This window comes from Aquarana catesbeiana, linkage group LG02, assembly GCF_042186555.1.
Source record: "Aquarana catesbeiana isolate 2022-GZ linkage group LG02, ASM4218655v1, whole genome shotgun sequence".
NCBI lineage: Eukaryota > Metazoa > Chordata > Amphibia > Anura > Ranidae > Aquarana > Aquarana catesbeiana.
The window spans coordinates 392,990,950-393,008,823 of NC_133325.1; the positions used below are offsets into that span (position 1 = coordinate 392,990,950).

At 40.1% G+C, this 17,874-nt stretch overlaps 1 protein-coding gene across 1 annotated transcript in view; it reads right to left on the reverse strand.

The window, feature by feature from the left end:
• Nucleotides 1–606: 606 nt before the first annotated feature.
• UNC45B (unc-45 myosin chaperone B) overlaps nt 607–17,874 on the reverse strand; it is a 36,649-nt gene continuing 19,381 nt past the window's right edge. The window contains exons 11-20 of the mRNA XM_073615229.1: nt 16,761–16,855; nt 15,984–16,125; nt 15,723–15,863; nt 15,218–15,345; nt 14,567–14,633; nt 14,340–14,453; nt 13,112–13,227; nt 11,846–11,963; nt 6,247–6,405; nt 607–1,028 (exon numbers count right to left, since the gene is read on the reverse strand). Coding sequence (XP_073471330.1) covers nt 768–1,028; nt 6,247–6,405; nt 11,846–11,963; nt 13,112–13,227; nt 14,340–14,453; nt 14,567–14,633; nt 15,218–15,345; nt 15,723–15,863; nt 15,984–16,125; nt 16,761–16,855 — 1,341 coding nt within the window. The 3' untranslated portion in view covers nt 607–767. The remainder of the gene's footprint in view (nt 1,029–6,246; nt 6,406–11,845; nt 11,964–13,111; nt 13,228–14,339; nt 14,454–14,566; nt 14,634–15,217; nt 15,346–15,722; nt 15,864–15,983; nt 16,126–16,760; nt 16,856–17,874) is intronic.

Consider the following 17,874-nt stretch of genomic DNA (forward strand, 5'->3'; position numbering starts at 1 on the left):
CTATCCAGCAGGTGGCACTGCAGTGTTATAGTGTGTTATCTATGGTAATGTAATCACAGGATGTTCTGTCTATGTTCAGTGTGCACTTGTTTGTATTCAGTTCCTGTCTCCATGATAAAAGATATGTTCTGCTATTTCTCTGTGAAAGTAAAGGATATTGCTATATACATGACGCTTCCAGCGCATTATTTCAATACTCTAACAACAGGCAGAACACACAACATGAAAGGAAAATTATCACGTAAGTTTAAATTGGTTTGTAAAATATAACTACTGTCTCTTTTGTTATTACAATGATGATGATATAAAATTAAAATGTATGCTGTGACCATAGATCTCCTTTAATATGAGGCAGGTGTCTCTGCAGACATTTAGGAGTGAAATGGAATCAATGTACTAAAAATTAACATATAGGGGTGTATTTACAATGCAATGATTGTAACATTCACCAAGCAGTCACTGCATGGTGCATCAGTAACTGTAATTTAAAACACAAGAACTAGGAAGGTACACCAGCAGTGAATGTTTGGTGGTTGCCACATTTAACTGTTTAAAAAAATTGTAATGTTGTTGTTAGGCAAAACATTCATATTTTAAAGATAACTGTTCAATACAAGTGTTTTAATGATATGTTTGTTTTAGTTGATATGAAGAGGGAAGCCATTTTAGCTGCTACTTCAGACAGAATGACCAAGTGTACACTCACTCTGTTCCAACCATCATACAAAAGGAATGCAGCTCTAACTGGGTTTGTGTTATATGAGCACTCAGGAAACGGGTTTAATGAGACCATAATCTAAGCATTTGACCAGGGCTTCTCTGGCCACAGCTATAATGTGTTCCTTCTTTGGATTGTTCTCCTCTTTTCCAATAACAGTCAGGATCTCCAGCATTTCAGCCTCCACCATTTTCTTTGCAAGCTCTTTGTCAGCATTAATCAGGTTGTAGACAATCACAACTCCACGGTGCTGAACCTGCAAGTCCTCATTAAGGCAAAGTCTCTGCAGGATCTCCATCCACTGTGTAGTCTAAAAAATGTATACACACATAAAATTATTTATATATAAAAAGGAACATGTCAAATGGCAAAGCCAAAAAAGAAAGATAAATCGGAAAACAATTAGATATAAACTAATCTAAAAGCTTCCATGTTCCCATTATACAGTAGCATTTGCACAAACCAAAAGGGGTCAAAGTTTGACAGCTCTGCTGATCATAAACACACCTTTTTTCCACCACTACAAGTTTGCGTGGGAATGAACTTAAAATCCAAAAGATTCAATTAACCACTTGACAACTGGGCACTTAAACCCCCCTCGTGACCAGACCAATTTTCAGCTTTAAGCGCTCTCACACTTTGAATGACAATTACTCAGTCATGTAATACTGTACCCAAATGAATTTTTTGTCCTTTTTTTCATACAAATAGAGCTTTCTTTTGGTGGTATTTGATCACCTCTGGGTTTTTTATTTTTTGCGCTATAAATGAAAAAAGACCGCAAATTTTGAAAAAAAACGCATTTTTCTTAGTTTCTGTGATAAAATTTTGCAAATTAGTAATTTTGCTTCATAAATTTTGGCCACAATTTATACTGCTACATATCTTTGGTAAAAATAACCCAAATTAGTGGATATTATTTGTCTTTGTGAAAGTTAGAGAGTCTACAAGTTATGGTGCAAATCATAAAAAATTGATCACACCTGATGTACTGACGGCCTATCTCATTTCTTGCGACCCGAACAAGTCAGGAAAGTACAAATACCCCCCAAATGACCCCTTTTTTGAAAGTAGACAATCCAAGGTATTTAGTAAGATGCATGTTGAGGTTTTTGATGTTGTCATTTTTTCCCACAATTCTTTGCAAAATGAAGATTTTTTTTTTTTTTTTTTTTTTTTACCCCCACAAAATTGTCATTGTAATGGTTATTTCTCTCACATGCCATGTATATACCACAAATGACGCCCCAAAATACATTCTGCTACTCCTCCTGAGTATTACGATACCACATGTGTGGGACTTTTTCACAGCCTGGCCACATAGAGAGGCCCAACATGCAGGGAGCACCATCAGGTGTTCTAGGAGCATAAATTACACATCTAATTTGTTGACTACCTCTTACACTTTTGAAGGCCCTGGAGAACTAGGACAATGACATGTGACACTGACGTGGCACTGATGACAAATGGCACTGATACGTGGCACTGATGACAGATGGCACTGATACCTGGCACTGACACTGATGTGGCACTGATGACAGATGGCACTAATGACAGATGGCACTAATACATGGCACTGATGACAGATGGCACTAATACGTGGCACTGACAGATGGCACTAATACGTGGCACTGACAGATGGCACTAATATGTGGCACTGATGACATGTGGCGCTGATGACAAATGGCACTGATATGTGGCACTGATGACACGTGGCACTGATGAAAGATGGCACTAATACGTGGCCCTGATGACAGATGGCACTAATACGTGGCACTGATGACACTGATGACAGATGGCACTGATACGTGGCACTGATGACACTGATGACACTGATGACAGGTGGCACTGATACGTGGCACTGATGACACGTGACACTGATGACAGATGGCACGTGACACTGACAGATGGCACTGATGACAGATGGCACTAAGAGGCACTGATGACAGATGGCACTGATGACAGATGGCACTATGTGGCACTGATGACAGATGGCACTTATACGTGGCAGTGGGGACAGATGGCACTGGGGACAGATGGCAGGGCAGATGGCAGGGGCAGATAGCAGGGCAGATGGCAGGGGCAGATGGCAGGGCAGATGGCAGGGGCAGATGGCAGGGGCAGATGGCAGGGCAGATGGCAGGGGCAGATGGCAGGGGCAGATGGCAGGGGCAGATGGCAGGGCAGATGGCAGGGACCGTTAACAGCGGGACACCTTTTTTTCCTTTTTTTTTTTTCTTTTACACTCACCGCCGCAGCGGTTCCGCTCTCCCTCCTCACACGCTGTCTCTGTGTGAGGAGGGAGAGCCGGCGATGAGAGAGGATCTCATATGTTTACATATGAGATCCTCTCTCATTGGCACCGCCGATCGCACTGTAAACGGCCGCTGTCATTGGCCGTTTACGGTGATCTGTGACTGGCTGTGTCCGAGGGACACGGCCAGCACAAAACTTCCGCGATGCGCGCCCGCGGGAGCGCGCAATGCGGAAGTAAACAGGAGGACGTCCAGGGACGCCCTCCCGGCAATTGAAGTCCGCGCTGTAGCCGTCTTTCGGCTATAGCGCGGACGCCTAGTGGTTAAATGTGTCTTCTCTTTTAGTTACTTGTACAGTATATGGCAAAACCTGTACCAGGTTGCACTAACTACCTCTGACCCCACTACATTGCCGGATGGTCCTAAATGGTCAAAACACCTTGGGGTTGATTTACTAAAACTGGAGCATGCAAAACCTGGTGCAGCTGTGCATTGGAACCAATCAGCTTCCAGGCTGTTTGCCAATGCCTAATTGAACAAGCTGAAGTTAGAAGCTGATTGGCTACCATACACAGCCGCTCCAGATTTTACCCTCTGCAGTTTCGTAAATCAACCATCTTGTGTTTGTAAATTCTTCCTGTGATCTCTGCCATGTCTCTTCATTCAAAGAAAAGACAAGTGGAGGCTTCTTTACATATATCTTCATGTCAACAGTGGTGATGATGTCACTGTTAAAACATAGATTACCAATGTGAAGATATGCAATGGTTGTGGCCATGTCATTGAACTTCTGAGGCCTATGGGAGTAATTACACACTTCTGGGCTGCATATGTAAAGGACACATTTTCAGTGAGAAATATGGAGGATGTCACTTGAAAGGGGTTAGCTATGGCAGTCCCATATTACTCTGAAAGTAGGTTTACTTTAATCAGCATGTTCTTGTTTCAAATGTTAACTGCCTTAAAACTAGCATTCTACAACCCCTAGCTTTCCAGGAACTTTTCAGTTTTTAGTGCTGTGATAATTTGACTGACCATTACTCAGTCATGCAACACTATACCATAATAAATGTTATATCATTCTTGTTTGCCTTATTTTCTAGTATAAAACATTAAATAAAAATATCAAGACCGTACAAACACCCCCCAAAATGACCCATTTTTGAAAAATGGATACCCCAAAGGTGATCTTATTTTAACCACAATTTTTTGGAAATGAAGAAATATTCTAGTACATAGGTGTTTTTTTACCTTTGGGTATTGTAGATTGTCACTGTTTCACAGGCTCGTACAATTTTAGGGCTTGACATGTTTTGTATCTATTTAATTAGCACAACCTCATCTTTTATATTTTACAAAAAATAGGTAATATATCGGGGTTGATTTACTAAAACTGAAGAGTGAAAAATCTGGTGCAGCTCTGCATAGAAACCAATCAGCTTGCAGATTTTTTGCCAAAGCTTAATTCAACAGGCTGAAGTTAGAAGCTAATTGGCTACCATGCAAAGCTGCACCAGATTTTACATTCTCCAGTTTTAGTAAATCAACCCCATTGCGTTTTGTAAACTAGACTATTTTTTACTAAAAATATGAGTTTGATAAACAGTTGTCAAAAAATTCCCACAAATATTGGTGGGATTACAAGCCTCCCTCTACTTCTTTTCTCTTCTCTGCTTCTTTCATTAGGCCATGATCCTCCTTCCCTTGCATTCCTTTGTTATGAGAAGGAGCAAGTGGACAAATTATTCATCCCCATTTTAAGCTAATTTGTGAGCCAGTATTTCAAAATACTTTTGTGTGAAAAAGTAATTGCCCCCTAAACCTAATAACTGGTTGTGTCACAACAACTGTAATCAAGCGTTTGCAATAACTGCCAATGAGTCTTTCACATTGCTGTGGAGCAATTTTGGCCCACTCTTCTTTGCAGAATTGTTTTACTTCAGCCGCATTGGAGGGTTTTCCAGCATGAACGGCCTGTGTAAGATACAGCATCTCAATAGGATTGTCCTAGTCCGGGCTTTGACTAGACCACTGCAAAACCTAAATTTTGCTTTGTTTTAACCATTTGGAGGTGGACTTGCTGTTGTATTTTGGATCATTGTCCTGCTGCATAACCCAAATGCATTTGAGCTTGGGGTCACGAACTGATGGCCGGACATACTCCTTTGGGATTTTCTGGTAGAGTTCAGAATTCTTGATTCCATAAATAATGGTAAGTCATCCAGGTCCTAAAGCTGCAAAGCAGCCTCAGACCATCACGCTACCACCACCATGTCTGACTGTTGATATGAAGTTCTTGTTATAAAATGCTGTATCAGTTTTTGCCAGATGTAACGGGACGCACACCTTCTAAAAAGTAAAATTTTTGTCTCATCAGTCCAAAGAATATTTGCCTAAAAGTCTTGGGGATAATCAAGATGTTTTTTGGTAAAAGTGAGATGAGCCTGTGTGTTCTTTTTGGTCTGCAGTGACTTTGGCCTTGGAACTTTCCCATGGATGCCATTTTTGCCCAGTTTCTTTCTTATTGTTGAATCATGAACACTGATCTTACCTGAGGCAAGTGAGGCATGCAGTTCTTTAGATGTTGTTCTGGGTTCTTTTATGACCTCCTGCATGAGTCATCATCATGCTCTTGGAGCCATTTTTGTAGGCCGGCCACTCCTGGGAAGGTTCACCACTGTTCCAAGTTATCTTTATTTGTGGATAATGGCTCTCCCCATGGTTCACTGGAGTTCCAAAACCTTAGAAATGGCTTTGAAACCCTTCCTAGACCTATACTTGCACATTACTTTGTTTCTAATCTGTTCTTGATTTTTTTTAGATTGTGGCATGATGTGTGGCTTTTTGTGATCTGTTTGCGTGCTTCACTTTGTCAGACAGCTTCTATTTATGTGATTTCTTGATTCAACAGGTCTGGCAGGAATCAGGCCTGGGTGTGGCAAGTTAAATTTAACTCAGCTTTCCAAAAAATTGTGGTTAATCACAGTTCATTCATGATTCAGCATGGGAGGGGGGAATACTTTTTCACATAGGGCCAGGCAGGTTTGAACAGCTTTTTTCCCTTAACAAATGAAATAATAATTAAAAACTGCATCTTGGATTCACTCGGGTTATCTTTGTGTGATATTAACATTTGTTTGATGATCTGAATCATTTAAGTGTGAGAAATATGCAAAAAAAAAAATCAGGAAGGGGGCAAATAATTTTTCACATAATTGTATTGTCATTTAAGTAAGGTGTGCCTAATGTTAGCTTGCAATGAACTGTACTCACCACTTGTGTTAATTTGTGGCATAGCTTCTTCTCGGCTGAGGTCAAAACAGCTAGGGTTCCTGCTGCGGCTCTTTGCAGTTTCACTTCATCCTCTTCACCGCACAACAATACTACCAATTTCAAACGATCATTTCCTTCCGCCAAGAACCTTTCCTGGATCTACAAGAATGATACCACAAACTAAGGCTGGTGGACATTTTGGTATTTTGACTGTTAAAATATTAAGCTTGTAAAGTGGTTTTATACTATTTGTAAAGCCATGGGAACTCCACTGGAGCATTCCATTCTTGTCCTGTAGCCATTATTTATAAGCTCAAAGAGATTTTCCCTTTACAAAATAGGAATGTTCCACATTACATCTTATATTTGAAACATTACATAGATAAAATAAACATGCCTAAAAAAATTATAGCAATATAATAATGTGCTAAAACAGAGCAGTACTATTAAAGCAATTAAGATAACTGTCGACAAAAAAGAAAATATTGCCTCACCATATAAATCTGTTAAACTATGTTTTATTAAAGAACGCAGCGGTACACAATGCAAGTTTCAATACATTGAAGTATGGAGTAGTCCAAACTAGTTGCATCATGTGCTGATGACTGTTTTAGGGGCAGAACAGTTCTCTGGGGCCTTAGTAGATGGGGGACTCCTGGAGAGAGTATAATTCACTTTTTTTGACATTCTCCACCCCCCCGGGGACCATATTGGTCTGCATATTTTATAATGGATTTGGCATTCAGTGTCAAGAGAGGCCCTGAAAAAATTAGTTTACTCTACAAAACCGGTCAGGCTGAGTTTGCTCCCTATTCCTAGACTGCCCAATCTTATGATTACGCTTCTGCTAATTGAGATGTAGTCTGAAATACTAATGCGTTACAGAATGAGTGTAATGTTGAAGCTTCTGCTAATATGATCCTTTGATGTCTTGGGACTTATCCACTACTGAGTTGGAAAGTTCTACTTTGGCTGTTCAGAATGGGTGCAGTAATTTTTACTTTATTTATCCGGGTTGGTAATTGCTTTCTGAGTGTTTCAATGCAAACTATGAACATCCTCTGTCTTCTGAAGCTTACTGCGTGAAATTTACAGTGAACTTATGAATTTCCCCAGTAAAGCTGAATGTACCCACATGGATGGATACTGTCCATGGCATAAATCCACCAGTCTTGCTGTGAAACACTTTACATGATACAACAATATCCAGATTCATCAGCCTATTTCTTGTTTAGCCATTTTATGGGGTTTGGATTTACAGCACCCAAATGCTATAATGGTCTTGTACATCCACTATATATAGAAATACAACTACAGTTAAGCATCAGATTATTATTATTATTATACAGGTTTTATATAGCGCCAACAGTTTGCGCAGCGCTTTACAACATGAGTGATCTTTAGGGCCATTTATTTAGAACCTTCACCATGTAAGTATTATACATTCTATATTCTATAATTATTCTATATTTTGTGATTAGATGATCTAAACAAGAACAGGCAAGGGAGAATATGTATGTGTTTTTATATGGCATACTAAATGTTGTTTTGTCTTGGTCTTAATATCTGTGATTCTGAATAAAATATCTAAATTGAATAGCTATTTATGTTTATATACATTTATTTTATTTTTGTTTCAAGGATTTCTCGTGTTAGCCTGTAAACAGTAATTTTGTGAGATAAAGTTATTTGTTTAAATAGTTGGCCTTACTGGAGGCTCAGAATTTTTCATTTTTTTTGAGGTTTGGATGGTCTGTGCCTATTTTTCATTTTGCATAAGATGATTGTTACTTCTATTTCAGATTGAGGATTTTGAACTTTTCTTGACTCTACCTTTGCATGTGTATTCAGATAGGAATGAGGCACTACTTTTAAGACTAACAGACTTCAAAAGTGCCAAGAAAAAAGTATTAGCACAATCCACATCAATAAGCACATGCATTTGGACATGTATTTCTAATTTTGTGTTTCCTGCATTGTTTCAGCAGTGAAAATGCTAGGGTTTTGGATAACAGTTTGTTTTGGATGGAAATTTCTGAGGGCAATTAGTCTGATTCCTATCTTAATCTGTTGGACACATCAATGTATGAACCAAAAACTAGACAGAATAGGGAAATACTCAAAATAACGAAGCCCTAATGGTTTCAAATGGTCAGGGGATGCAGAAAATAAGCCAGGGGTGGAATATGACATTGGAGAAATATTACAAATAGTTGCCCTCCTCCAGCATTTAATTCATCTAACTGTTTCTCTTCTGGCCTCATTCTAAATTCACTAGCTGCAATTCTCACCCAAAATGGGTGCCGTGCATATGCAATAAGCTACCACTGCATCCACTTAAACTAAGTTATTTCTTAGCAAACACTAATAAGCATAAAGGGGAAGGATTATCAACAAAATAGCCATTACAGCTGCGAGGCATTTAAAGTGTCACTAAACCCACACCATAAAAACTATCAATAAATGGTGTATTACATGCTGTTCATACTCAGTCAGTCACTATGAGATTCGTTTTCTGTATTCTGCAAAAACTGGTTGATACTGCTGTTCTCTATTTCCACCTTCTGTTCATTTCCACAGTTCAGCTAGAGATTTTACAGAGCAGCGTTAGCACCTCTGCACATGCTCAGTTTTCAGTGAGTTTCTATGCTGAGAATTTCCTCTCTATTACATCTGAGCATCCCATGCGACTATAGGGTCACACATGTGAGCTTATACACAGTGGTAAATTACAGCCCACTCCCCCCTTCCTCCTTCTTGCCCACTAACCAGCTAAACACAATGGGGGTGGGATATTGCATGTAGCTTAATGGTGGCTTCGCCTCCCTCTTTTTTTAAGATACGCGCTGGAGTGGCATGACACTGTGACTGGCAGAAATCTGGCCACATCATGTTATTGACAAAAAATAATAAAGATTTGATTTTAAATATATATTTGTATGACAATTTAAAACAGTATATTGGTATTATGTATTTTTACTCCGTATTCCAAAGGCTGTTTTTTTTGTTTTTTTTTTAACATGTGACCTGCAGCAGAGGACTAGAAGCTCCCCCTGCTTATGTTTCCCTGCAGACATGCTGGGAAAGAGCTGGGTCATGTAACTGCTGTATATTGATTGGGAAAAAGCTACTTAGATTTTTTTTTTATTAAAATAATTATAGTGCCATCATCCATATATAGAAATAGAAGGGACAATTTAAATTAAACCGTGTGTCTTTAGTATCACTTTAAACAAGGTGGACTAGTGTGGGCATCTACTTGTAGCTAATAAACCTTTTTTTTTTTAATTCTATTTAGGTATCCCACACAGTGCACAGAGTAGATATGATGTCTGCACATCTGAAGAATGCAGACAGAATGACTGACCAGAACCAAAAGGCATACTTAATAATGAGGCTTAGAATTTTGCTTAACCACTTAAGCCCCCGACCATTTGGCTGCCCAGAGCACTTTTTGCAATTCGGCACTGCATCGCTTTAACTGACAATTGCGCGGTCGTGCGACATGGCTCCCAAACAAAATTGACGTCCAACAAAAAAACAAAAAAATTGTGACAATTTTGAAAAAACGCATTATTTTTTACTTTTTGCTATAATAAATATCCCCCAAAAATATATTAAAAAATGTTTTTTCCTCAGTTTAGGCTGATATGTATTCTTCTACATATTTTTGGTAAAAAAAAAACGCAATAAGCGTTTATTGATTGGTTTGCGCAAAAGTTATAGGGCCTACAAAATAGGTTATTGATTTAGTTTTATAGCATTTTTTTTAATAATTTTTTTTTTTTACAAGTAATGGCGGCGATCAGCGATTTTTATCGTGACTGAGACATTATGGCGGACAGATCTGACACTTTTGGCACGATTTTGGAACCATTCACATTTATACAGCGATCAGTGCAATTAAAAATTCATTGATTACTGTGTAAATGTGACTGGCAGTGAAGGGGTTAACCACTAGGTGGCGCTGTAGGGGTTAAGTGTGTCCTAGGGTGTGATTCAAACTGTGGGGGGAGGGGCTATGTGTACTGATCACCGCTCCCAATTACAGGGAGCTGTGATCAGTGTCCTGTCACTAGGCAGAACGGGGAAATGCTTGTTTACATTAGCATTTCCCCTTCTTCCTCTCCATGAGACGATTGCGGGTAACCCCGCGGACATCAAGTCTGCGGGACCCGCAATCACACTCTCAAATGACGCGGCGGGCACGCGCGCCCGCAAACCGCTTCTCAAAGGGCAACGTACAGGTACGTTAATCTGCCTGTACATGCCCTTCTGCCGACGTATATCAGTGTGAGCCGGTCAGCAAGCGGTTATAGGAGTTGTAAAGGCAGAAGGTTTTTTTATCTTAATGCATTCTATGCATTAAGGCCCCTTTCACACTGGAGCGGTGGGGGCGTCGGCGGTAAAACGGCGCTATTTTTAGCGCCACTTTACCGTCGTTTTAGCGGTGGTGTCCGGCCGCTAGCGGTGCGGTTTTAACCCCCGCAAGCGGCCGAAAAAGGGTTAAATCCGCTCGCATAGCACCGCTACAGCGGCGGTACAGCTGCGGTATAGCTGCGCTGCCCCATTGATTTCAATTTGCAGGAGCGGTGAAGGAGCGGTGAATACACCGCTCCTTCACCGATCCAAAGATACTGTTTGCAGGAGTTTTTTTTTCTCTCCTGCCAGCGCACCGCTTCAGTGTGAAAGCCCTCGGGCTTTCACACTGGAGAAACAGCAGCGGCAGTTTTAGGTCAGTTTGCAGGCGCTATTTGTAGCGCAATAACGCCTGCACACCGCCCCAGTGTGAAAGGGGCCTAAGATAAAAATCCTTCTGTGTGTAGCAGCCTCCCCAACACCCCCCTAATTACCTACCTGAGCCCCTTCTCTCTCCAGCAATGTCCACGATCTCCTCGGCCATCCAGGACACTCCTCCTGATTGGCTGAGACAGAGCAGTGGCACCATTGGCTCAATCAAAGTCAGTCAGCCAATCAGGGGAGAGAGGGGGCGGGGCCAGGTCGGGGCTCAGGGTCTGAATGGATTCACGGAGCTCTGACTCGGCTTGGGTGCCCCCTGTAGCAAGCTGCTGGCTGAGGGGCTAAGAGCAGTGAAGAGGGACCCGAGAAGAGGAGGATTCAGGTTGCTCTGTGCAAAACCAACTGCACAGAGGAGGCAAGTATAGCATGTTTGTTAAAAAAAACAAGCATTTACAATCACTTTATTGTTAATACGTTTGTGTATCGATAGCTGCATTCTAACCCGATGACTATGTGTTATTATTGGTGCATATAAAGCCGAATGTAGATGCATTAAGCAATATAAGCCAAGTATTTTGAAATATATTAATATTTAAGTTACAGTTGTAAGTGAATTGACTAAAAATAGTATGATAATTAGTAAAGGCTCACAAAGACAACATCTGTAACTACAACATTAAATTTTAAAATATGTTAAACTGACTTTAATATTGTCTTGTTAGCCCACAATAATATCCCTTGTCTTTTGTAGGTACTTTCCCATAAATGGAACAAATCTCCATCTACACAAAGGTAAAAACCTCATGAAACAATTATTGCCCTAGCTGGTACCAAAGCAAGTACTGTATGGCTCACTTACCTCTTTGTTTACTGCCAAGTTGCACATGCATTCGGTGGCAGCTTGTCGGATCTGTTCATGATTCTCAAACATATAATTCTCTATGTCAGCAAGGGCCTTCTCCTTTATGATTTTTTTCCTTTACGAGACACATTTGAAAAACATCACTTAAATATGTAAAGCATTCCTTTTCGGCCTTTATCAACAATTTCACTTTCATCATTTTGAGCATTTTAAATTGTCCACCATTTACTGCTTGTGAAGTGAGAAGTTTTTTAACAACTAGCACAACAGTGCTCATTCTGTAATCTAAATTAAAGGAACAATAGTTGCTTCTGGGGCCAAATACCAGTTTTAGTTTCCAACAGTGATGAAATGATGTATTTTTTATTGTCTTTAACAATCAAGTAACAAACCTCATACTGAACATACTTTGTACTTTGATAACTCCTTAAGGGAACTTCCCAAGGGGCATTCATGTAGGATATAGTATGTAGGTTTTCAGCACCAGGAATGTGGAACTGATAGTTCTTGGTGTGGGCTGTGCATGGCTGCAAACAGGTAGAAATAAAATGTCCTGACACTTACCTTAACACAAGTTGGCCCTAACCCTACCTTCTCCTAACTCTTATGCCGCGTACAGAGGACCGGAGATTCCGACAAGAAAATTCTGGATTTATTTCCGACGGATGTTGGCTCAAACTTGTCTTGCATACACACGGTCGCACAAATGTTGTCGGAAATTCCGATCACCAAGAACGCGGTGATGTGCAACACATACGATGAGCCGAGAAAAATTAAGTTCAATACCCAGTGCGGCTCTTCTGCTTGATTCCAAGCATACATGGAATTTTGTGCGTCGGAATTGTGTACACGCGATCTGAATTTACGCCAATGGATTTTGTTGTCGGAAAATTTGAGATCCAGCTCTCAAATTTTTGCTGTCGGAAATTTCGACAACAAATGTCCGATGGAGCCTACACACGGTCGAAATTTCCGACAACAAGCTCACATTGAACATTTGTTGTCAGAAATTCCGACCGCATGTATGCAGCATTAATCTTAAACCAATCCCTGCAGCATCTTTTGTTGTATCGTCTAGACCCAAATGCCAGGCCATTCTCTATAGCCAATGGTTGACACCTCTGAGAACATATACGGTAGTACCATCAGCTGGTATTAAACATAGTGACCTGAACCACTTCTTTAAATTGAAAGGAATTTATATGGCATGTAGTGTGGGGAAAATGTAAAGATTTATATTTATCGTGTGAACATAAAACAAACCTTAATTTGTCACTTTTCCCAGCAAGGTTGGTCAGGCCTAAAAGTGCTTCATAGTTCTGCATACCATCTTTCTCTGTGTTTAGAAGACTGACCAGGGGACGTACCACTTCATATACCTGGAAGTATACCAAAATGCTTATAAAGAGCAGTCTCCAAAACATATATATATGTGGTAGCATTTTCTTATCCAAGAATAAACTGTTTCAAAGCTTCTTTATCTTGAAAGAAAGAATAGTTACAGGTAGGTTAAAAGAACCCATTGTTTTTAATCTAAGCACACAGATTTAATTTAAAAAATCATCTTAAAAACCCAGTTAATTCAAAGGATGGCACTTATATAGCATGGTCCACGGAAAATAAAACTTGGGGGTGGAGAAAAATAACATTTGATCCCTGGATCAACAATCTACAGCGTCATTTATTATAACTATTATTATTATAACTATTAGTAGACATTGATATTTTTTGCATTCAGAAGCATTACCCAGTCCATTCTTAAAGCATTCTATTGAACTGGCTAGAGCCTGCTCTTGTGGAAGACTATTCTGTGCTTGTACAGTCCTTATCGCAAAGAACCCTTACATTACTATTTTGCTGGTTAAATACATTGTGGCAAGTTGGCAACTTACAAAATGATAATGTGTATAATAATGTTTATCTATACAGATTCATTTACAGGTGAAAATTGCCTGTAATTTTGCTTGTGGAGTATGTTTACAGCTTGTTTAGTCCTTTTCAGTGCACCCTAGTAAACACCATGGCCCCATTCACACAGGCATATCAGTCCATACATCTGTGCAAAGGGGCTGTCTTCTGTGCAGACCTGTGCCTGCAGTCTGATCAAATCAATGACTTGCGGTTGAATGCACAGATCTTCATGCGCATGCGGTTTGAAGCACAGATCAGAATGCAGTCTGTGTCCTTATCCATGCATCAGACATGCGTGGATGTAGATTCCTAGATGCACATGAAGATATATATGTACAGGTCCATGCAGCCAGCTGCATGTCACAGATTTTCTGCCTGCACAGGTCTGCATGGAACACCTGTGCATCCCATACAGGAAAAGACAGCCCCTTTGGACAGGGGTATGGATTGGTACACCTGTGTGAATAAGGCTTAAAGCTCTCCACTTGTACCTCTGTATGGTGAGGCTGAATAGTAATTTGACCTCAGCAGTCAAGGTTAGGAGGATAGCTGTAGGCATTTGATCTAATAAAATACATACCCTTTCTCCTGGGAATGCAATGTCAGGGTTAGATATAGCTGCTATTTTGGCAAGACCATGAGCGGCTTTTGTCTTCCCAGCTTCAGTACCTTCCAGAGCCAGTGGGATCATGGCCTATCAACACAAAGAGCAATGGATGGTATTGTTAAACCTTCTTGGTTAGGAATAGCTAACAAATGAATAATTGTGGATTAATAATAAAGAAGGGATATTGTTAAGAACTTTACCTTGCCACCCCCTTGTGCTACAATAGTTCCTCTGTCCTTTGGATCTTCACACAATGCCAGGAAAACCCTAGAAACAGTACAATGTAAATTAACAGAAACAGCTTCTAAAAAATGTATCTTGCATTCTCTGATCTCTGTGCTGTTTAAGGTGGTTGTAAAGGCTTAGGCCTTTTTACCTTAATGCATTCTATTCTTTAAGGTAAAAAACCTTCTGCATGCAGCTCCCCAGCCCCTCCTTATACTTACCTAAGCTCAATCTAGATCCAGCACTGTGCACAAGAGCAGAGGCTCTCTTTGCTCTCTCCCTCCTTATTGGCTCAAAGCTGCTCTCAACCACAGCCATTGACGTGGGAACAGGGAGCGGGTCTGAGCCATGCTCAGGAGCGAGCCTGCACGAGTGCCCCCATAGCAAGTGACTTGCTATTGTATTATATATATTTAAAGGTAAACTATAATAGTCTGGGGTCAATTTTATTTGTAATTTTTATAAATTTGTTTTTAAACAGATGTCTTTTTTTTTAACTATGCATATAAAATCTTTGTGTTACTAATAATTATTTAACACAGGGTACATACATGAGCTATGGAGAGAATGAGTATTCATATTTTTCCTTTAGCAGTAAAGATAACTTTTGTTCTAGGTGATATTACCTGGCTAGCTGCTCTTTTGTTTGATCTGTAAGGATAGAACTGTCTGCTTTCAACATGCAAGCAAGGGTGGATATCACATCAGCCTTCAACAGTCTCTTAACTCGCTTGGTCACAAAGTCTTTCTTGTCCTAACAGAAGAAAATCGAATAAATGCAAAATAATATAGACAGTTTTCTCAAGCCAAATGAACAAATACTATGCAGCAGGACAAGACCGAATAGGTTGCAGTATTTGTCTTATTAAAGTAATAACGTTCAAACACAATGTTTTCAGGGTGTATTCAGATGTTCAGTTATATTTTATTAATTCATTATTTCAATAAGTGCTGCTATAAAAATATTCTGTACAGGTACTAACCTAGATGTGGCATAACTCTGGGTACCAAATATTTTATGGGTGCTTAACCAGATAATTAAAAAAATTTGTTGTCCCAGTTGTGTAAATGATAACCAAACATGGCCCATTATCTGTTTTATAATTGGCCCTTCTCCAATAGGTGACTTACCTTTGGGTGCTGTTCAGGAACATGTTGCTTTGAGAATTTGGCCAGCTGTACCAGCTCAGGAATGACTTCTTTCACATCATAACTGTTTGTACAGTTGACCAGAGTGGAAGCCACTGAGTACAAGACTGTCTTGTCACTTGTCTGTGGGAGTAAATGCTGAGATGTCAACTAAACGGTACAGAGCAAGCATTATTAATATTATAAAAAAAATAGCATGTGCATTCAACACACATGTGCATTCAACACATCGGCTGTACAAACCTTAGCCAGTTCAAACATGGCCTGCAGAGATTGTTCATCTTCAACAAAATCATCCTTTACATCAGCATCTAAAGTCAGATAAGCCAAGCCTTCGACTGCCCACTTTCTTGTTTGTATGTCAATGCTGGGATTACATAGCCACCTATAAAGAGACACCGGTCACTTTCCAGGTGGGAATGGAAAAGACAACTAAACACTCCATAAACAACAGATTTTAAACAAACTGCTTAACTATTTGCTGGGTAATATTATTTCTTTGGAACCAAGTAAAGCCAGCATATAATATGTACTGTAATGCCCTGTACACACGATAGGATTTTCCGACAACAAAAACCGTGGATTTTTTTCCGACGGATGTTGGCTCAAACTTGTCTTGCATACACACGGTCACACAAATCTTGCCGGAAATTCCGAACGTCAAGAATGCGTTGACATAAAACACGTACGACGAGCCGAGAAAAATTAAGTTCAATCTTCTGCTTGATTCCGAGCATGCGTGGAATTTTGTGCGTCGGAAATGTGTACACACGATCAGAAATTTCCGACAACAGATTCTGTTGTCGGAAAATTTGAGATCCAGATCTCAAATTTTGTTTGTCGGAAATTTCGACGGAAAATGTCTGATGGAGACTACACGGTCGGAATTTCCGACAACAAGCTCCCATAGAACATTTGTTGTTGGAAAATCCTATCGTGTGTACAGGGCATAAGTAGTATATTTGTGCATGCTGTGATAGACATGAATGGTGAAAGGCTTTTATTGTATAAGGTACTTACTTCCTGCATTGTTTAGCAAGTTTATCTGTAGATCCCTCAGCAAACTGCCTTAAAGCGTAGTCTGAACCACCAGCTGATCCCAGTTTGCAAAGACCCTGAAAATCGAAAGCCATACAAAACAAGTAAGACACTCAAAGGAGAATTTATCAAATATCCAGGAACCAGGCACCTATCTAGTGTTAATATGACTGCCTCTTAGTATACTGCAACCCATGGACCTGCACAGCCAACTGGTGACAGTTTTACAAAAGATCTAGGACATTTTTACCAAGTTGCCTATATCTGATCAAGGCCATATTTTATGTTGGCATAATGCTACTTTTGACCCATAAAGGTAGGAATTTTTTAAAAGAGAAGTTTAGGAACACAAAAAAATAAACATCCATATTCACCCACATGGTTGACGCACTGATCTCAGCTGCAGCTGTCCCCCGCCAGCTTTACAGCAAGAACTGATCGCTAAGTTCTCGGTATCCAGTCTGCAGAGAGCCAGTGACTGTCAGTCACCGACTCTCTGACCTGCCCCTCCAGTGCAGGGGGTGGGAGTGGCTGGCTCAGGCATTCAGAGGCTTGTCGGTCCAGGCATTTGAGTGGATCCTAATTGGTTTCCCTGGTAGGTTAATTGGCTTCTGTCCAAAGTTGGCCCTAGTATATGAATGGGAGTTGGGGACCTTGGATTGTTGGCTCCTTGAGGGTAGGGACCGATGTGAGTGTGCAATGTATGTGTGGAGCGCTGCGTACATTGATGGCGCTATATGGGTACCCTAAATAAATAGGAATAATTGTAGACACGCACCCACACTCACTCAGGTTGAACTGGATGGACTGGTGTCTTTATTCAACCTTATTAACTATGTAACTATGTAATTATTTAAAGTTGGGATCTTTCCAAAGACTGGACTGGGTGAGTGACTTAGGAGTGATCCATAGGAGAAGTAGGGCCAAAATTGCTTTTGCTATACTTCTCCTTTAATTGATTTTCAAACTTGTAGTAAATATTTTTCTCATCTTTCCTGTTTTGCACAGCCTTTGGTCTAGCAAAATGGGTTAATAACCCATTATTATTACGAGGTCATATTTTAAACCAACAGCTTGCGGTAAACTTTCACTGTCA